At 36.8% G+C, this 22,677-nt stretch overlaps 2 protein-coding genes across 2 annotated transcripts; one reads left to right on the top strand and one right to left on the bottom strand.

Annotated features, from left to right (window-relative positions):
* Nucleotides 1-262: 262 nt before the first annotated feature.
* Nucleotides 263-8,090, top strand: LOC117638198. The gene is made up of 7 exons (XM_034373328.1): nucleotides 263-632; nucleotides 1,113-1,874; nucleotides 2,669-3,024; nucleotides 4,293-4,504; nucleotides 6,696-6,952; nucleotides 7,052-7,230; nucleotides 7,567-8,090. The coding sequence occupies exons 1-7, from the start codon at nucleotides 365-367 to the stop codon at nucleotides 7,648-7,650; spliced, it is 2,118 nt and encodes a 705-aa protein (XP_034229219.1). The 5' UTR covers nucleotides 263-364; the 3' UTR covers nucleotides 7,651-8,090.
* A 1,136-nt stretch (nucleotides 8,091-9,226) lies between these two features.
* LOC117638337 (histidinol-phosphate aminotransferase, chloroplastic-like) lies at nucleotides 9,227-12,672 on the bottom strand. The gene is made up of 6 exons (XM_034373470.1): nucleotides 12,550-12,672; nucleotides 11,799-11,860; nucleotides 10,799-10,960; nucleotides 10,218-10,356; nucleotides 9,952-10,092; nucleotides 9,227-9,440 (listed from the first exon to the last, which is right to left on the bottom strand). Exons 1-6 carry the CDS (start codon nucleotides 12,670-12,672, stop codon nucleotides 9,309-9,311), a joined length of 759 nt encoding a protein of 252 aa, XP_034229361.1. The 3' UTR covers nucleotides 9,227-9,308.
* Nucleotides 12,673-22,677: the final 10,005 nt, after the last annotated feature.

The following is a 22,677-nucleotide window of genomic DNA, read 5'->3' as shown; positions in this document are numbered from 1 at the left end:
ATGAATGAAATCCTATTCTAAAAAAAAAAGAAGCAAATTACATTATTTTAGAGAAACTAACAGATCTCATGTGCAATTTTGGCACTAACAGATCAAATTAACAAGATCTTAATTTGAGTCATCATCGTCCCTCCTCCCTTCCCACTCCCTCCCAAAACACAACTCCAATTATTTTGGTTTTTTATTTTTATTTTATTTTATTCTTTTAAATATTCACAGAAAACCACAAAAACAAATAATAAAAAAGGGAAGAAAAGGAAAGAAAAACGCAGAAAAATAAAAAATCCTAGGACTCTCTGGTCTGGACTCTAGAGACTAGAGTGAGAGAGAGAGGAGGAGTTAAATTCAAGATTACAATGCAAGAATGGCTCAGCACAGGCAGCCAGGGATGGAGAGGTTGGGGTTACGTGGCCACGATGTCCACCATTCAAACGGCGGAGTAGGAGGTGGAGGACCAGATCACGTCGCTGTCGGGATCCGCACCGCCCCGCACAAACCGGGTCGGACCCGCCGATCGGGTCGATCCGACAAGGGCCCAATTAGAATCTCTATTGGAGCCGTCGTCCTCGTTCTCGCGCTAGTCTTCGTTTTTACTCTTCTGGCCTTCTATTACCTCTCCCGAAACAGCAGAGGTATTTTCCTTTTTCAAGTTTCATTTTTGTGTGTGTGTTTAATATTGGTTTGTTTGGTTCCCGGGAAAATGTAGGAAATGAAAAGAAAGTAGTTAGTTACTTGTCAATGGCGGACTTTATTTGGCTGGTGAGACAATAGAGGAAAAAGGATCACACTGTAGTTTGCTTTTTAGTTGATTTCCTATTTCCTATCTAGGTTGAAAGATCTGTGCATTTGATCTTGTTATGTTTCACTTGAATTTTGATTATTTAATGACTTTGCTTGATTGTTGAGAAGATAAAGGAAAAGGATCATTCCCATTAACATTTCAGATACATTTTAATTGTTTGATTCTCTTTTCCATGGTTGTTGGAACTTTTTTTTTATTTTAATTTTTTGTTATGAAGAAAAAGTGGTATACTTAATTCAGCAGCATCTCGTACTGGAATTATATGAATCCTAGTTTAGCATCAAGTGATTGCTTTCTTGTGTTGGTGCAGAACTAAATACTTATCATGCTGAGGAAGATGACATAAAGAATGATCCTGACTTTCTCACAAATGTGACACGCACGGAGACTTCTAAAGTCCTTAGGTTTGGGAAGGGTTCGGTAGTTCATGGTCGAGATTCTAGGTATTGGGATAAAGATGATAGGAGAAGGGATGGAGATTATAATGAGGATGGTAGTGCAGGTGTTAGTGATGAAGCCACTGATAACGGTGATGTTCATGTGAGAGTTAAAAACAGTGACAAGAAGTCCTTGAATGATGACTTTCCTAAAAGTTCCAGTAGGAAAGGTGGATTGTACAATGAAGCTGGGCGCAATGAGTTGAAAATTTATGAAGCTGAGTATGAGGCCTCTCTAAAGAATAGTCGAGAATCTAAGGATGAAGATTTGGATAAGCAAAAGGAGGTAATTGATGTTGATGACGAGTATGATGATGGGATTGATTTTCATGAAACTCACATGGATGAATATGAAGATATGGGACATCAGAATGACCATTTTGATGAAGAAAAATCACATGATGAAGATAGTGGAGAGTCCATTGATCTTCCTGATGTTGGAACTAATGATCAAAATGTTGCCAACAAGGTTGAGAAAGTCTCCACCAATTCATTTGAAGATGATCCTGTTCAGCACTCTCGAAATCTTGATGAAGTTAACACAAAGCCCAGGCATGTCAGTATACATTCTGGTCAATCTTCAAAAAAGTCACGATCAACTTCAAAAAGGAAACCTAAGCGCCGGAAATATTCTGGTGACATATCTGTTTCTTGTTGCATATTTGTGTGTGTGTGTGTGTGGAAGGAACCACGTCTAGTTAATATTTATCTTCTAAATTATTGATATTTGATTCAGCTTGCATAAGTGAATTACACTTGGCTTCTGCTTCTAGATTAGACTTCATTTTGACATTTGGTCTCTTGCTTTCTGCATGTCATTGATTACAAATTAGAATCTTTATGCAAATCATAGAAGTGCTATTCAGTACAGACAAAAGAAAAGAGTTAGTTCTTATTGCAAATCCTATAAGTCGACTTAGTACAGACAAAACAGTTCATTCTTGTTGCAACTAGGTAACTGTATACATTTCAGTATAATGGTACTATTTAGAAAGTGGCTACTTATCTGCTACCCATATTTATTTCCTTAGTTTTATTTCCGTTAGTTAGAAAGACAAAAATGAAAAAAGATGTAGGTATTCCAAAAAAATCATGAGCGTAGTACTGAAAAACTTAAACTTCATTTACTTGAAAAGAAACCTACTGTGCTTTTTATTAATGAATCTGTACTGCTCTGTATTGATATTTGTATGTATCTTGGAATTGTCGTTAAGAGTAAATGCTGTGAGTAAGGCCATGGTGGTTTAGAAGAGCCACTTTAGTTGTTTTTGGATTTCTTGGTTCTGGCTCAGTTTCTGAAGGATTGATCTATGTGTATAGTTGAATGCAACGTCATGATGGAAGTTGTCCTTCAATCTAGGTGCTTTAATAGGGGTTGCTCCTTTTTGTTGTTGTTGTATTCTTGACTTGTCATATTGATATTCTTCAGGTTCCTCTTGTGAGATGAAGTTTTTAAACTCTACTGCACAGCTTATAGAGCCTTTAGAAAGTCGAAAGTTTGCAAGGTTCAGCATGCAGTATACTCAAGCAGAGGACAAGCCTGAAGGAGAAGAGCATTGGGAACCTAGATTTGCAGGGCATCAGACTCTGCAAGAACGGGAAAATTCCTTTTTGGCAAATGATCAAAAAATAAAGTGTGGCTTTGTTAAGGGTCCTAAAGAATCCCCAAGCACTGGATTTGACTTGGCAGAAGATGACACAAATTACATCAGCAGATGCCATATTGCTGTTATCTCTTGCATCTTTGGAAATTCAGATCGCTTGAGGATGCCTTATGGTAAAACGGTAAGGAGAATCCCTTTCCCGAGGAAAAGAAATTGTCTACTGTTTTCTTAATGATGTTTGTTTTAGGCCATCTAAATTTCATATAATCTTTCTATCAAGGGAAAAAAAAAAGTAGAAATGAAACTATAAATTTCATATTGGCATATTGTCTTTGTTGAGCATTGAGCTTTTAACAGCCATTGGCACACATGTAAATACAAGTTTTGCACCATGACATTTTAGGCTCGGTTAACTTGGTAACAAATGAAATTAAATACAATAGATGGAACTTTAACTCATAAGATTTGTTTATAATCAATTCAACCATTAGATTCAAAGTTTTAATTTTGCTCATAAATTTTCAAGCCAATCCAATACCCATAACTATCCATCTATGTTGCATAAGATATTAGCATTTTGCCCGTACTTTTTGACCCAAGAGTTTGGATCAAATTTATGGGGGGTAGTTGCTGTCAGATCTGATTGAAATTTGGTGAACATCGTGTTCATAGCTAAAGCTTCAAAACTAACAGTTAGTTTGACAAATAGAATGAAGAAATAAAAGAGTAGTTAATGGGGGTTGCTATAGAAATTGGGTTGTTAATGCTGTCACGAATCAGACATTTCAGACCTATATCTTACATTGTCTCATTCCAAAGATGCAAGTTGTTCTGTGCCATGTGAGAGGGCTAGGGATTTTGCTATGATTACAAAAATTGGCGGATGTGGAAGAGTTGTACGTTAGAGTGATTTTTCAGTCACCTCTTTGGGCCAAAGTTTCTAATGCACTAATTTTCTGCCATTTGTTAAGACTAGAAGGCAGCTATACGGCTGTTCTGTTTTGTTTTTGTTTCGTTTTGTTACAATAGAAATGGGCTTGTTGTCCCTCACTTTACAGTTTGAGTTTGTGCTAATAAAAGTTTCTATCTTTTTAGAAAGAAAGTGAATCTATCCATGTTTCTAAATATTTCTCAAAGCATCTCTATATTAAGTTGAGTTATCCATTGGAAATTTTCAATACCAATGCCACTTTGAGTTTGTTGTGTCTGTTAATCGAATAATTTTTTTTTTTTTGTGTGGTTACATTGGGAGGAAAGAAACCCTCGGGTTTCGATCCTAGGTGCCAAGCAGGGTGGAAGGGGGAGAACCACAACCACTGTGGTAACCCCCCTCAACGTTAGTCAATATTCTTTCATTTAGACATAAAGTTGTGATAAATGGCATAGACCAAAAAAAAAAAAAAACAGATAAAATGAACATTGACTCAATTGAAATTCTCTTAATTTCAGGTGTCTCGTTTGTCAAGGAAGTACGTTTGCTTTGTTATGTTTGTCGATGAAGTTACTTTGCAAACCATTTCTTCAGAAGGGCAAATTCCAGATCGGATGGGTTTTATTGGTTTATGGAAGATTGTGGTGGTGAAGAACCTACCATATACTGATATGCGGAGAGTGGGAAAAATACCAAAACTTTTGCCTCATCGGCTTTTTCCTTCTGCAAGGTGAGAATGTAACTAGTAAACTGTACTGAATTGTCATCTTCTAGGCAGTTAATTATACTTGGTAGCGGTCTTTAAAGCTTTTAACTACTATGCTAACTGATGTAGGATATGGGTGAATTGAGTATTTAGGTAGTTTAGCGGAAGTGAAAACAATGGAAAACAGAAAATAGAACAAAAGGGATAGGTCTGGAATCTCTCCAGGGGTTTGGCTTCGCACCAAGTAGTCTCCAATCTCTGGAAAATAAACTTTCCTTTATATCTCAACAACTCAACTCCATAATGAATTACATAGATGGGTATTTATAATAATCTAACCCTAGAGTGAGAAGGAAAATTAAACTTATTCTAGGAAAGAAATCCTAATCCAAATAAAATAGGAAACTTAGAAATCCTGCCGAAATCTGGAAAAACTAAAAATCCTAATGAAATCTGGAAAACTTGGAGAACCTAGGAACTAAAAAATAAATTAGGAAACTAATTAATAATTCCCTCTTCCATCTCTTTCGTTTGTAAACCCTAATGGGTTTGACAAAGATGTCCTCATCAATTCTCCCTGGCTGAGAAGAACTCGACTCCGGCGAGTTAGAATTGTAGTAACATTCCTGGAAGTCGGAATCAGCGTGCAAACATATAGACTCATCCTCTGCCTCCCTCCCGAATCTGATAAAATCAATGAGTTGTGGGAATGCTAACTGATCAGTTACACTTTCCCTCCTTTGCTGAACAGTGATTCAATCAATGGGCAACTTACTAGTGTCATCATAGGATGAAAAATCTCACCAGATTCAACCTTAATGTCGACAACACTAGCAAGAAGTTCAGGCTTACACACTTCTTCCTTAAACTCACCTTGACCAGCAGCTTCTACTTGAATCTCCGTGGTATTGTCTTGAAAATTTTCTCCTTGTTTCCAAACATCAATGGATTGACATTCTTGAGACTCCTTCTTTGAACAAATATTGATCACGTCAAACTTATCCACATAAGGGTGCTTGGATACTTCTAGTTTTGCAAGACGATGATCCATGAGTCTAAATTGTTCTTTGGAATCTGCCACTTGCTTTGTTAGAGTTTCCAGCATATGAACAATCCGTTCATAGACCATTGCTGGCATGTTTGTCTTACAAACTGTGGTTGGAGCCATACACTCGACATACAACATGCAGAAAAAGAGATTTGAAAATTTCGAACCCAAGGAAAACGAAAACCTGGCTCTGATACCAAATTTGATGTAGGATATGGGTGAATTGAGTATTTAGGTAGTTTAGCGGAAGCGAAAACAATGAAAAACAGAAAATAGAACAAAAGGGATAGGTCTGGAATCTCTCCAGGGGTTTGGCTTCACACCAAGTAGTCTCCAATCAACAACTCAACTCCATAATGAATTACATAGACGGGGTATTTATAATAATCTAACCGTAGAGTGAAAAGGAAAATTAAACTTATTCTAGGAAAGAAATCCTAATTCAAATAAAATAGGAAACTTAAAAATCCTACTGAAATCTGGAAAAACTAAAAATCCTAATGAAATCTGGAAAACTTGGAGAACCTAGGAACTAACAAATAAATTAGGAAACTAATTAATAATTCCCTCTTCCATCTCTTTCGTTTGTAAACCCTAATGGGTTTGACAAAGATGTCCTCATCACTAACTTGTGGATTTATACATGTTAATTGTGTAGATTAGATTATGCATGTGTCCATGAGAATTATGGAATTCAGATTTCAGTTAATAAATCTTTCCAAAATAATACAGGTATTGAAGAACACAGAACACTAAGGATTGTGACATTAAGCTAGCAATTGAAGATTTAAAGAACATTATACAAAGAATTTGTTTTGTGTGTGAGAGAGAGAGAGAGATGGAAAACTTGAATCGTTACTCAAATATTCTAAATTCAGGTCTTAAAAGTCTTGAGTATTTTGAGTGCAATGGGATATGGATGTGACCACTACACATTTTCCCCTTGTCCCACTATCCTAACACGATAACCGTCATAAAGGACTAACTGAAAACCCGAATACTCAACTCTAAGATCTAGACCAAAATCTAACAACAAGCATATTACTGTAGTGGGACTTATGCTTTTGTACGTGTTGCTTGTTGGATTTGTCTGTTTATTTTGCTGAGTTTGTATTTTTTTTCTTATGAAAACTAGCTCTAGTCTCAAACTATTCCATAAATTTTCAGGTATTCAATCTGGTTGGACAGCAAATTGCGCCTCCAACTTGATCCCTTGCTCATTTTGGAATACTTCTTGTGGCGAAAAGGTTATGAGTATGCAATTTCGAATCACTACGACCGACACTGTGTATGGGAAGAGGTTGCACAGAATAAGAGATTGAATAAGTATAACCATACCATCATAGATCAACAATTTGCATTCTACCAGGCTGATGGCCTGACAAGATTCAACGCCTTGGATCCCAACAAGCTTCTTCCCAGCAGTATGATTTTGTTCAAAAGACATTTTCATTAAAATATTATGGCTGCAATGCACTTTCCTTTACCAGTATATGACATAATTTGTCTTATTGCATCTGCAGATGTACCAGAAGGATCTTTTATTGTCCGGGCACACACTCCTATGTCAAATTTGTTTTCGTGTCTATGGTTCAATGAGGTTGAGCGGTTTACTCCTCGTGATCAGCTAAGTTTTGCATATACATACCAGAAGTTAAGAAGGATGAATCCTGGAAAACCTTTTCAGCTTAATATGTTCAAGGTGAAAATTTCTGCAGATTATTGTTTATAGCCAAAATGAATGTAAAATACATGAATAATTTGAATTTAATTGGATTAACTGTAAGATTTACCTCTCCACAACAACCAGCATGAGTGGATAAAGATGCTTGGATCCCTTATGGATAAAGACTAAGGAGTATTCTCCTTACAAGCTGAGGTGGGTAAATCCCAATTTACAAGTCAAATACTGCGTTTGCCACCTCAGTTTGTAAGGAAGAATGACTCTTTAGAAGCCAATCATTTTTCTATGAAGAATAGAGGAAAAAGAGCATGGATTGGATCTAACAGTCTTTATCTGGGTTCGTCAATATTGCAGGATTGTGAGAGGAGAGCCATAGCTAAGTTGTTTCGCCACAGGTCAGACGAGAAGCAGAATATTCGGCAAAAGGCAACAGAGTGAATCTCTTCTAGATTGGCTATTCTGAAACCTGCATTTATATAACTCTCGTTTGGTCACACTTTTCACTGTGTTTGTGCCGACTGTCTCATGGTGAAAGAAGTCTACAATGATGCCGAACTTTTTTTTCAGAGAGTTCTCAGGAGCGAAGTAAGCACTGCAGTAGTTGCTTTTACCACCACGCTGAGTGCCTCTTCAGGAAAGAAACTTAACTCTGCATGCAAGCTGCATTAGCTTTGTTGTATTCATCCCATTTTTTCATTCATTGATCCCTCTGTAGGCAAGTAGGAATACCTCAAGTAGGAATATCCAAATCATAGTCCCATGTATTTTACAGCAAATGGATATTGCGGTTTTGTTGTTTCTGTAATGGGTCATTCAAGCATGTACAATATATAATTTTTTTTTAGGCAATACAATTTGATAATTGATTTCACTGAATTGACTTTGTTGAGTAATTTGGCTGGATTTTACTTTGGTACTCATATTTTGGTTTAGTTTGTGCAATGTGATTTGATTTCTGCTTTTCTAAAGATAGTTTTATCTACCTGGCCAAAAAGTTAAAAAAACAAAAACAAAAACTTACCCATGTTCTGGTTTAATTTTACCTGTCTTTTCTAAAGATAGTTTTTGAATCAGTCTACAAATCCAAGATAGTGTACATTGCGGAGTTGCACATGATTGGTTTGATAACTATTATGGCATGTTTGACATTGGGTCCATAGCTCAGTGGTAAGAGCATTTGTAGCGGTTTCAAGTTCGAACCCTAATTACACCTTTCCCACCCCCTCTCAAATTTTGACCTAAAAACAAAAAACACCATAATGGCATGTTTACTTGGAAGTGGAAAGAATGAGTCACTCCCATTCAAGGTCATTCTAGTGTTTACCAACACTTTGGGAATCAAAACAAGAGTCAGAAAATCAGCAACCACACTACGAACTTTTAACGATGAGATTTATGGGAGTTATTTACACTAACACCCTCGAGTTTTGTGGTGTCTTCAAAACCCCCCAGGATTTCTAAAATTAAACGAACACTCCCTGAGATTTCAAATGGTTTTCACAAAACTCCTTTTCGTTGATTGTTCGTCCAAAAATTGATGATTTCCTAAATAAACAACTTATGCAAATAACAAATTTAACCTCAATGAATGTATATGTAATTTAATCTTAAAGGGTAATTATATCATTTGAAATTATATATATATAAAATCATCAATCTTTGGACCAAAAATCAACGGAAAGGGGTTTTGTGAAAATAATTTAAAACCTCAGGCGTGTTCATGTAATTTCTAAAACCCAAAAAATAAAGTCTCAAAAGGATATTAGTGTAAATAACTCAATCTATGGTGATGCGTAATATTGTGAATGTTGGTGATCATGTACCATCAATGATGCGTAATATTGTGAATGCTGGTGATCATGTACCATCAATAATCCATCTTTTCTACCAATAATACAATGATTGCCAATCATTTTTTATTACATATAAATATATTGTTAGTAATAAGTCTAAAATACAATAGAAAATTCTATTTTAGCGAGGTGATAAATCATTTCAGTGGAGATCAAATGAACCATTCCTTGTCATAAAAAAAAAGAAAAAAAGAAAGAAAGGAGTTGCAGAAGTAGTAAATCATGCCTAATAGAGGTACTGCACTAAGACAATCGTTTGAGGCAATCAATCAAGACATCAGTGTGCTCCGGCTTCCCGACAGATATGCGAACATAACCACTCAACTCTTTGTTGTTGTAATGACGAATCATCACACCCATTTTTGCAAGGTCCTCCTGCATCAAAATTTAAACCTCGCCATAAACGTTAGCATTATGCAAATTTCAGTGGTGTTTTTCTGGGCCTACAGTGGATCAAACCAATATATATGGCACATGATACAACCTCAAACTGACTTAGGTAAACACCAAACTGTGCAGAGCTATCTTTGTGATTTAGACTTCTTTTCACCTGTTAAACTAAAAAAACTTCCTGTTAAATCTTTTTGGGGGTTGGGGGGTGTTGGTGGTGATGTTGGCAGCTTCATAAGTTCTATTATTGAATTAGATGAATTGTGGCTTTCATAACTAGTCCAACACGAGTTTACACTGAGGCACTCAAACGTAGCAGAATGGCTAAAACTACTATAGGGTTGAATTCCTTTCCACGCTTCTCTTTTCTTTCTTCTCACTCTACTACTGAAACCCTAATAATATGCATTGCTCGAATGCAATAAATTGGATAAAGAACCTCAAATTTACTAAGATGATGACACAATGCTATATGAAGGAAAAGATGAAAAAATACCTTCAGCTTCTTAGCATCCATTCCTGATGTAACCTCACAAAGAATGAAATTGGAATAGCTTGGATATGGGTTGAGAAACGGCAGCTCCTTTACAAGGTTATAAAGCCTCTCCCTTTCTTGTAGCAAAGCTTCTTTCACCATCTGGTATATTTGGCAACCCATATTAGATATGGTGATAAGCACAAATGATACCTTCTAAGACCTGGTCTTAAAATACTTCAATTATTATCATTCACAGGCATGGGATTAATCCTAAGAATCATAACCTCGAGATAGGTGGGGTTCTCCAATGCTGCGCAAGCAGAAACTTCAGCAGCAACAGACACATTATATGGTTGCTTTGCTCGCCAAAGATATTCAATGATGGTCAATGGAAATGCTCCATACCCAACGCGGACCATTTGCCCATTCCCAAAAGAATTTAACCATTTATATAAAGTTGAAACTAAGAAACTAAAACATTTACAAAATCAATTCAAAACTGAAAAAACAATTAACATGAAAATATGACAAATCAACTTTGGCAAACATAAGATAAATTAACCCTACACTCATTGTTAAATTCACAACATCCATACACATGAAACATCAAAATGACATGCATGCAATAGCATCAGTAAAAGCAGCAATTTATAGTTCGAATCTGGCAGAGAAATTAAGTTTCTCTCTTTAAATTTAATAATTTTACCCATTCAAGTTTTGAGTTGCCCTTTATAAGCATAAACTTGGCTGGCACTGTGACACAACTTCAAGGCATCACTACTGGACGAACAGATAAAACGATTTGATACATTTATGGGGTATTCCAGCAATCATAATTTAATACCAAAACAAAAGAAATTAAAGAATACCAACTCGTTTGCTAAATGTCCGAAGAACAATTAAATTCTCATACTTTTTTACCCATTGCAACCTCGATTCGAGACCTGAAAACTCAATATATGCCTCATCCAGCACCACCAATATAGGAAGCTCAAGGACTTTCAAGAGAATCTCGTCACTGATTATACTGTCATAAAATAAGTAGAGCATGAAAATATAATATCTTAGCGTGAAATACAGATTCTAGAACAGTCTGCACAGTTTTTAAATCAGCATAAACCAAATTAAATTAGTCTAAAGCATAGAGGACAATTAAGAGTGATAAACAACAACAAAAAATCAAGAGCCAGTTTTATCAAGATTTTCATAACCCAAGAGGCAATTCTACTTATAAGACTTCCAATATGTCTGACATTATTTACAGCTCATCATACTAATCTTAAATCCAAGTCAAACACCAATATCATGTCAATTTCTTGCTTGATAACTTTCTCAGCGAGACAGCCGGAAAGATTCTTATCCTTTCCTTTTTGCTCAAACAGACAGGCATGTTTCCTAGTTGCACCAGTAGTTTTAACAAACCGGTACGCAACCCATATTAAAACAAAAGCTCATCCAGCTCTACAACCAAGGGCTAGATATGTGGATAAGTCAAGTCAATCAGGCAATTTGAGTTCTCAAGTTTAGAATAAACCAAGACTATCTCAAGAGTTGACCTAAAAAAATGTCAATTTCAGGATATTCAAAAATCATTTGTTAATCAAGCCAACTGGTAATCATTTTAGTTGTCGCTTTCTCTTATCAAGCTGATCTTGATTCGACCTCAAGTGCTTGATTTGGATAAAATCCCATAGCTTATGAACCGCTCTCAATAGGTAAAATATAAAACATAGAACATCAACTTCCGTAATAATTTTTGTTTGAGTACCCTACACTGTTCATTAGAGGACTGTACAATATAAAACACAGAAGGGCCCTCATTTCAATATAAAAAATATGCAAGGAAAGAAACAATTTTTAGTTACCTCCCATCTGGATTATTTGCATAAACCATTCCCTTTGCCTTAAAACATGTGAGAGATAATATCTAATTCAACATAAACCATTCCCTAAAGGCACCAATTAAGTGAATCATTACACACAGCCACCAGGAAAAAACAAAAAGAAATTACAGGGTAACCATTTCTTAAAAGAACGCATAAATATAAGTTTGTAAAACCTCCATTGACATGCAGAAGAAAAATGATATCCCCCATAGACAAAGACCTAACTTTTACTTGTTCAAATAACTAAGATGAATCAAGATCAGGTCCAACGAAGTAGAGATCAATAAAATTTGTTGTGGCGGGAAATTCTTTTGGAACTCAACCCAGGTTCAGGAAGAACAGGCTGCTCCAGCTCAAATTTGTCCAGAATTTCTTACTATAATTGATCATAGAGTCTAGATGCTAGTACTAAAATTATGAGTTCACAGACAGTTACTTATCCTCATTATGTATCAACCGATTGGATGGACATAAACAAACAGATATTTAGAACTGATTAGTGAGTTGTTCACCCATTGAACCCTTTAAAATGATATGCAAGAAAAACCCAAAATAAAAAGTTAGAAATGAGCCCAGAAAGTAGAGACCAAGATCATATCACTCAGCAACAATCATTATCAAGTCTAGCCCAACCCCATTCACCATTTTTCTCACAAATATCCACCAAAACTCCAAAACTGACTTTTAGTGGATTTTACAGGGGAAAAATGCTGCGTTTGGATTGCAATACCTCAAATGACAAAATCGACTGATAAGGAGACAAATTCTTCAAATGGGGTCGAATGAATGAGTCACCGATCAAACGCTGTTGACCCTCTTTGACTTGTTGCTGCACAGGGATTGTGGATGCCATAGCCACCACCCTCCTCTTATTCCCTTTTGCACAACTAGGTCCTCGGCTGGTGTTGGTATTAGTCAATCGGAGGGAGGAAGCGTTGTATACATCAATCCACTACTACATTTTACTATTTGCGCGACGATACTTTGCGCGACGAAAGAAAATTCGTCGCGTAAAATACACTCCAGCGGCAGAAATAAAAATTCGTTGCGCAAGCAGATGAAAACATGCATGACTAAACTTTTGGTCGCTCAAAGATACTTAGCACGACAAACAAATGAGTCATCGCGCAAAGTGGGGAAGAAAAACCCGAGTTCATTTTTTTTGGCGCCAAACATTTGCGCGACGATATTGATTGTCACGAAAGATATCCTGGCACGACTGCTTCAAATTTCGTTGTGTAAAGGTGGACAGAAAAACGTGCGAAATTTTTTTTTTGGCGGCAAATAGTTGCGCGATGGAAATACAATTCGTCGTGTAACGTTTGATGTCGGCACGTTCTTGTGCAATGAAAATTTGTGTATGCGCGATGAAGGTTTGAGCAACGAATCGAAAATTTCGTCACGCAAAAATCCGATGTTGACAAGTGCTTGCGTGACGAAAAAATAGTTTTGTGCGACGAAAATGTTGTTTCGTCGCGCAAAATCCTTCGTCTACATCTCTGGATTCTGCCATTGCAGAGGCAGAAAGCAAAATTTTTTTAGAACCTCTCTTTGTCTGTGCTGCTACCTCTGCTGGGAATTTAATATGCTCATTAGGTAAGTATTATTTGTCGTTTGTTTAAAAGTATTAATGTAAATTCATACTAACGCTATTAATTTTGTTCTCATTATAGATATTTGTAATTAGCGATTGTGGAGAACGATTGAGAAGGTATTTTATTCATTTTATATTAAATTAATTACATTATGTTGAACTTAGTTTGTTATATTTATATTTTTTGTTGTGAAATGATATTATATTATGTTGTTAAATTGTGCGTGACGCAGTACAATGTGTTGTGATGTACGAAGTTAATTGAAATTACGAAGTTAACTGAAATTGTCCCATTATTTGGACAGTTTGGTAATGCATAGTATTGTCACGTAATCTACGGCTCCAGGATTAGGTTTCGATTGTGGAGATTTCGGTGTCATCTCAGTACGTTCTTGGGGTGGTACGTAGGTATTTATACCATGCCCACCTCAAGAACTGTATCGAGATGCTGTTGAAATTCATCCACGTCGAAATCTAATCTCATGTAGCAGTAGGTTACATGACAGGACTATGCATTCCCAAATGGGATAGGGCCCTTACCGGAGGTATAAGGTGACATTATAACTTCGTATGAAGTTGTTGTGATTGTTGTGTTGTGATTGTGGTATCAGGAATTATGAGCAGAAGGTGGATACAGAACCTGAATAGATGCGCAGACGAATACTTGGATGGAATCAAGGATTTTATTGAGTTTGCACGTAGACACAACCCGGGTGCAACTAGAATCTGTTGTCCTTGTAGGAGGTGTAACAACACGTTGTGGGAGACAATTGAAAATGTTGGATTTCATTTAGTAAGGAATGGAATGATTGAGACATATAGCATTTGGAACCTTCACGGGGAACAATTAGACAATGCTTCGTCTTCAAATGCCACAAGGGTAGACAATGTTGAACCTATTGTGGATCCTAATGAACAAGTCATGGATATTATAAATGATGTTTTTCCATTTGCATCGACCAACATCAATCAGGAAGGGGAAGATGACGTGCCTACCCCAATGGACAGTGCAGAGTTCGAACAATATGAACAACTGTTAAAAAATGCAAACCAAGAGTTATACCTGGGGTGCGAGAGCTTTTCCATTCTCAGGGCCATTGTGGAGCTAATGCACGGAAAAATAAAGTATCGTATGTCGAACCTGTGTTTCGATTACTTTTTGGGGGTTTTCAAGAGAATGCTTCTGACGGACAATTGTTTGCCGAAAGACCATAAACACGCGCAGAAGGTGTTGAATGGTCTTGGATTGGGTTATGAAAAAAATTCATGCTTGCAAAAATAATTGCATGTTATTCTACAAGGAGCATGAAACATTGGATACATGCCCTATATGCAATGAGTCGAGGTTCAAAATGACATCTCAGAATAGAACGACTAAGATCCCACAAAAAGTCATGCGTTATCTGCCCCTAAAACCTAGGTTGCAGCGATTGTATATGTCGACGCATACTGCCACAGACATGAGATGGCATAAGGAAAAACGGGTAGACGATGATGTGATGCGGCATCCTGCAGATGGGGAGGCATGGAAAGAGTTCGATCGAACGTTCCCCGAGTTTGCTGCTGATCCCCGAAATGTTAGATTGGGACTTGCCACTGACGGATTCAATCCGTATGGGGTTCTAAACCAACACCACAGCACTTGGCCGATTTTCGTATTCCCATATAATTTGCCGCCTTGGAAATGCATGAAAAAAGAATACATGATGATGACTGTTTTGATAACTGAGGATCCTGGGAGGTCAATCGATGTTTACTTAAGGCCGTTGGTTGATGAGCTGAAGGATTTATGGACAAACGGTGTTCGCACGTACGATAAATCAACTGGGAAGATGTTCACTTTGCGGGCAGCAGTTATGTGGACTGTGAATGATTTTCCAGCATATGCAATGGTTTTGGGTGGAGCACAAAGGGTTATATGGCATGTCCTGTATGCAAGGAAGATGTAACTTCTGGTTGGCACGCGGGAAAAGTTTGTTATCTTGGTCATCGGAGATGGTTGCCATGGGACCACGAGTGGCGGGAAAAAGATAAAGAGTTCGACGGGAACACAGAGCGTCGCCTCAGACCTAGAGAATGGTCCGGTGATGAGATCTTGGAACAGCTTAACCGTTTGGATTTTTCTCCGTTCAGGAAAATAGTTACTCGGACCAGACCTTCTACACATTTGAACTGGACGCACAAGCCTATGTTTTTTGAGCTCCCATATTGGTCGAAACTAAAATTGAGGCATAATCTCGACGTTATGCATGCTGAGAAAAATGTCTTTGACACATTGATGGGCACGACTCTAGATATCGAGGGTAAGACAAAGGACACGATCAAAGCTCATCTTGATTTGGAAAGAATGGGCATACGAAGAAGTTTATGGATGAACATGGACGGTGATAAAGCTAGAAGGGATCTGGCATTTTTTTCCTATGAAACCGAATGAAAAAAAAGATTTTCTAAAGTTTTTATCGTCTGTAAAGTTTCCCGATGGGTATGCTTCTAATATCGCGCGTTGCGGGAATGTTGATGGGGGTAAATTTACTAAACTAAAGAGCCATGACTGCCATGTGTTTATGCAACGCCTACTTCCTGTGAGTATTCGACACCTTTTGCCAGAAGATGTAGTGAAACCAATCATGTTGTTGTCTAGATTTTTTTCCTAACTAACAGCAAAAACATTGCAAAAGACAAACATTAATCAGTTGCGCCATGACATTGTCCAAGTCTTATGCAAGTTCGAGATGATATTCCCTCCAGCTTTCTTCACAAGTATGATCCACGTGATGGTTCACTTGCTAGAAGAGTCATTGCTCGCTGGTCTTATCAACTATTGCTAGATGTATCCAATGGAAAAGTATATAATCCTCATCATTTGTTTATGCATCCTTATCCCACGTTCGCTAATTTGTATCGTTTCGTTTTGGCAGGCTTCTTGGATAGCTGAAAAAAACTGTACGCAACAGGGGCAAGCCTGAAGGATCAATTATAGAGGCTTGGGTTCAATATGAGTCGCTTACTTTTTGTGGAATGTATTTAAAAGATGTGGACACGGCTTTCAATCGTCCTGAACGCAATAATGACAAAGGTCTGAGAAATGAGAAACTTTCTGTTTTTGCCCAAAGAGCACGACCCTTTGGAGATCCTATACGAGGAGAGTCGTTTTCCAGAAATGAGATGGAGGTAGTGCATTGGTTTGTACTTAACAATTGTGATGAGATAATGACATACTTAGATGAGCATGAAGAATGATGAAGTGAGAACATCCATCACATTTGTATGCCAAGAAACACCGTGATTTGTTTCCACAATGGTTTTTGGAATATGTAAGTTATAAGTGCTTTGTATTTGATATATATATATATTGTATTATTTAATGTTATCAAACTAACATGTGAATGTTTTTTTATAATATTAGGTGAATAAGTTGAAATCATCGAATTCACCCTCTTACAGTGAAGAGTTATATAACTTGACGTTCAGCCCAATTCACGCTAAATTATTCTCGGGTTGCCATGTTAAAGGCGTCAAGTTTTTGGGGACTGCATGAGATGACAAGTTGTGTATGCAAAATAGCGGTGTCCATGTCCCAGGTGGAGGCGAAAGTACGGACATTGATTTCTATGGCAAACTCACAACTGTCGTGCAATTGCTTTACAAAGACCGATACCAAGTGATCATGTTTAAGTGTCGATGGTTTGATACAAACCCAAATAGGTAGGGAAGTGTTAAAATAGATCGTGGCTTACTATCAGTGAACATTAACAGAACTTGGTATGATGACGACCCTTACATTTTGGCAAACATGGTAAGACAAATTGTGTATCTAGATGACCCTAAAGCCGGAAGCGGTTGGAAAGTTGCTCAGCAGATGGATCAGAGGAACGTGTATGTTATACCAGAACTGGAACCAACTGACAACGGTTGGAATCTTCCATGGAAAATGATGAAGAAACACTTCGAGATACAAATGTTATACAAGAACCGTTTCAGCTTCAAGGAGTGTCTTCAATCGAAATACCGATTCAGTCAATTACAATTGACCTCGGTGATCTTCCGCGATACGAAGTTCCAGTGGGCCCGAACAACGAAAGTGATGAGGAAGAGGATTGGGAGACCGAAAGTTATGATAGCGAGGACAACAAAGGTTATTATAGTTCTTATGATGAATAATGCAATTTATTAGCGACTACCCATGTAAAACATAGTAAATGAAATTTGTTGTAACATAATTATGGTAGTGTAAATATGGCAATGACAAATTAAAATCAAGTTCCACACAAAATTTGCAATCACAAATTAAATTACAACATATAATATGTAAATTTAAATTTAGATATATAAGTAAATTTGAAAACATATTTGAATCTGTCTATTTGATTTTCAGTGGTCTTTATGAATATAAGAATTAGGGTTTTCTATTTTTTGTGTTTAAAATCTTCAAATTGAATGAATAAAAAAAATTGAAAAAAAGAAAAAAAAGAATCGGGCCCTTAGGTCTGACAACCCCGTCTTATTTAATGATTTAATTAAGCATTAAACTCTTATACAAACTATAATGTGTAAATTAAGTCTCACATCGGAGAATAAAATGATAATTCAAATTTAAAATATAAACATTAACTTTTCGATTGTACCAAAATCTTTGAATTTTTTTCGTAATTCATATGAAACTTAAGTTCATTAAGGTAACATGTGTAATGTTTATAATAATTATTTAAAATAAAGAAAAATAAAAAAATTAACTTTAAAAAAAACATTGCCAGAGGTTTGCGTGACGTAATGAGAACATCCACGTCACACAAGTTGTCCTAATATACTAGAAATCGTGATATTTAATTTATGGTTTAAAATTGCGTGACGAATATTTTCATCTCGCGAGAAAGTGAATGGTTTGCGCGACGTCACTACAGTTTGTACGTCGCACAAGGTGTGTGACGAAAGACATACTTTGTCGCGCAACACTTCTTCGCTCAACGAAGTTAACATTTACATCGTGCAAGTTGTGATAATTTGCAGTGAAAATTCAACCTTGTGCGACGAAGTATACTTATCGTTGCCCAACACTTCTTTACGCTACGAAATTATAGATATTCATCGCGCAAAACATATTTATAAATCACAATTTCATAAATAAAGTGTTGACCCTCTTTGTGATTTAACCCACAATTCATCCACATTCCAAGATGCGTTTTTAAAATTAAAATAAAATTGGTATATTAGAATAATAATAAGTGATATTCGAATATATTTAAAAAACGGATATACAATTTAAATTTAAAATATAAGTTTAATATAATTGTCTACATAAAGGTGTACTCAATTAATTTGGATTAGGTTCGGTTACTAGATCAAGTTACGTGAGTATCCAAGCGTAATCGAGTTGATGAGGTTTCTGCGATGTGAGAGAATGGGTTTGATTGAAGCAGTGGAGGTTGTAGTGGTTCAAATCAATGGTGGTTACTCTTGGGTTCAAGTGGGTTGAGCGAGGCTGAGTGTTCAAGGAAGATAAGCCTTTGAGATGAGATGAGATCATGTGAGTGAGATTGGAGTATGAAAATAACTAAAAAAGTATTAACCCTTCGTTTTATAACTTGAACTTGAGATCACTTTTATTATTGGTAGTTGATTTGTTAATTAAAGTTTGATCATTGTGATTTTCTTTGTACAAAGGTGTTTATTATTTTAACAGAGTATTTTTCCTTGTATAAAACAAATTTAAAACATTCTTATGGTGTTTATTATTTTTTAATAGAGTATATATATTTTTTAAAATAAAAAATTTAGGGTTTATTTTTTTAGGAAAAGGATAAGGCACGGCCTTATTTTTTTAATTAAGTCATACAAGTGCACGGCCTTATTTTTTAAAAAAATGCTAAATTTTTTAACTTTTTAATTTTTTAATTTTTAATTTTTAATTTTTAATTTTTAAGACATATATTAAGACTCTTGCCCAATTTTGGTTTTGCATTTCCTTTGGTTCTATCCGAGTTTTTAATGGTCTAAGTTTTGGTAAAGGGAAGCCTAAAGGTTAACTGGGCATTTATGAGAAATCTAACTGGGCACAGCTAGCAAATTGAACTAGAGTATTTTTCCTTGTATAAAAAAAATTTAAAACATTCTTATGGTGTTTATTATTTTTTAATAGAGTATATTTTTCTGGGCATTTTTATTTTTTTTAAAATAATATACTATAATAAAAAATAATAAACACCATAAGAATGTATAAAAAAAATTAAAATTAAAAATTAAAATATGTATAAGAATGTATAAAAAAAAATTTTAATTTTAATTTAAAATATTACGTTGCCAGAGGTTTGCTCGACACACAATGTCTTCTATGTCGCGCAAGGTTTGTTAATTTAGGGTTTAGGGTTTGACACAATCTTGCACGACAATAGAGTATTTTCGTCGAGAAAAATGATTAGACCCTTCACTAAACCCTAAACCCAAAAATTTCTAGCAGAATAACAACCTTGCACGACGGTTTTGTCCATGTCCAGTAGAGTTGGAGTCATTAGGCCCACGCGAAAATCGAAGGTGTTACTGGAAAAATTCCAAAAACAGAGGGCAGCAGCAAGCAGATTCTCATCCCTGTTGATAGATTGCTTGGATAGGAGGATGGCATTATGAATTCCAACCCTCTTCCAGTGAGCTCTATATCTTGGAAGAAGCCTGTCAATCCAGTCAACCTACTTCACTGGACTGTTCCTCACTTCACTCGAGGGGAACGAGCGGCTCAGGTTCTTACTGACCCAAGTGTGAGAGGCCAGAGCAGAAGGACTTTGAAAACAAAGAGGAGCTTCAGCATCTTTTTTAATTAGCTCTGCCATCTCAGTCGGGACAGAGCCAAACCAATGACGTCCCAGGAGTAGGGTATTCTCGAACAGGTGGAGGACATTCTCGTCCAAGTTTTTCTTAGCAAAAGGGTGGAGTTTGCTTCTAACCTCTATCGCGTGATTGTCAATCCCAATCCCAGTGATGTAATCAGGGCACGAGTCTTGGGAGAAGACATGTTCAGAAGTTTTTTTTGAGCTAGGAACAATGGAATAGGTAAGAAAGGCAAAGTCTGGTCGAAGAAGAAAGTGAGAATTCTGGGGAAAACTAAGAGAGTCGAGGTCTGAAAAACTAGGTTTCGAAATGAACATGAGCTGAATTTTCGAAATTCTTAAAAAAGGCTCGAAATCGTGGGAAGGAGAAGATGAGACGCCACCTGATAATGACTAGCTAGTAACTGAACATTTTCCCACGAAGTCTAGCTCGTGGTAGGCTGACGTGGCTGACGTGGATTAAATGGAAGAAACTAGCGCGCACAAATTAATGGCCAAGTCATTAAGTCTGGAACCATTCCAGAAAAGATTCAGACTTAGGGGGCATTGTTTGGGCCTAATTTGGCACACCCAACCCAAAAACCCAAAAACAACAAAGGCAAACCACAGGGCCCAAGCAGTCTGGACTGTACAAATAAACTTGGGCCTCGAAAAAGAAAAAAAAGCGAGGAGCCCATGGCTCCAAAAAAATCAAAAGGGCTTAAGCATGATTAAAAGAGAAGAAGGAGCCCAAAAGGAAACAGACCCACGTGAATCTTTTTCTCTGATTCAGGAAAGTCAAAGATTTCAACTGGGTTGATAAAGAGTTGACAGAGGCAGGCAAAAAGAAGGGATGTCTCTGAAATCTCTGCCACCAGAAGATCAAAACCCTTTTATATATTCAGATATATTGTTTCTACTCCAAAGAAAGCAACATCTTTCAATGGATACGCAGGCTAAGTTCTCAAAAAGAGATAAGCAGGAAAACATGGAGTTGTTCAAACTGGAAAAGCAAACTGAACATCACGGTTTAAGCTCTCACAAAGGGGCAGTTGGAATTAAAGAGGGGTTAGGTTCTCTTTCAAAAAATAGAGAAGTGATGGGTCTTAAAAAAATTGACTATTAAGAGCCTATCTGCCAGAATTGATAAGAACCCCTTCTTCTTTGTATTTAAAAATGAAAGATCTTTTGAGAATTTTGCCGCCCATTATTAAAAGAAAGAAACCCCTACTCCAAAGCATTTCTTGTACGTATGAGAGGGGGTGAACATGGCAAAACACACAAAAATTCAACAATCAATCAAATAATGAAAAATCAACCAAAGGCAAAAAACTCAAAATGATGACTTGATCACTGAGAACCTTCAAACAAACTGGAGCAACCAAAAACTCATTTGAGCCACAAAAGAAGTCAGCTATAGATCAGAACTTCCAAAGTTCAGACTTAGAGAAATAAGTCATTCAAAACGACACTTCTCTGGTTACAAATTTGGTTCAGCAAAAGCCAAGACAAGCAGAGCTTGAGTTTTCACAAATATGAAAACGTCAACAAATTTTACAGTGCAGTTCCAACTTACTAAGTCCTCAAGTCCAGCCACTTCTGCCCCTTCAGATTGAAGAAGCCGCAGTTCTGCAGGCTCAAAAGCCTCCCAAGGCTTGAAGTAGATTAAAGCTCTGCCAAAATTGAACTTTGGTATCGATTTACAGCTGAAGCTAAGCAGTTGAAGTTGTTAAAACAGCTCAGTCTAGCACAGACATACTCAGTCCAGCCCTGATCAAAAGTTTCTACCCAGGCAGAAACGGGATTCCAGCCATCTTTTTTCTTTCTAGAGTTGATTTCTCCTTTCTTAAATTTGTAAAAGGCAGTTTTGCCTAAAACAGTGCACTTTATTATCATATATTCTGGCCAGAACTACCACTTTTATACTATGATAAATTATGAAGTCCTCACCAGTCTGATGCAGGAAAAGAACTTACTTGGGAGATATTTCTCACCCAAATTCACAATCACTTGTTTAGAAATCAGTAACTTGGGACACAAGTTATCTGTTTCAAAGAAGTCTGCTAGATTTATTATTGCTAGCAGTGGCACACTCGCACACCAAAGAAAGTTGGCTTGTTGACCAGTCAATGGTTTTCAAGGCAATGGGGAACTTTGCCTTTCCATCACAGGAATAAAAACATAAAATGGGTGAACAATTTAGCACGCCCAGTGGGACTTCTCGGTATACATACTCTGACAGAAGTTTTCTCAAGTATATGAATATTAGAAGCTCTAGCCAGAACCCACGCCACGCCATGGAAAGAAATCAGGTAGTTCTCCGAGAAGGATTGGAGTCAGAAGAAAGTGATGCCAGACACTCAACTCATGACAGCACTGGAAGCAGACGTTCCAGGACCGGCTCCAGGAGGTTGAATCAGATACAGAAAGCTGTGTTCCGACAGGAGGCTACAGCACTAAGGAGCCA

The sequence above is a fragment of the Prunus dulcis genome, chromosome 8, assembly GCF_902201215.1.
Source record: "Prunus dulcis chromosome 8, ALMONDv2, whole genome shotgun sequence".
In the NCBI taxonomy this organism is placed as follows: Eukaryota; Viridiplantae; Streptophyta; class Magnoliopsida; order Rosales; family Rosaceae; genus Prunus; species Prunus dulcis.
The sequence above is the reverse complement of the archived record's forward strand: the minus strand, read 5'-3'. Positions and strand labels throughout refer to the sequence as shown.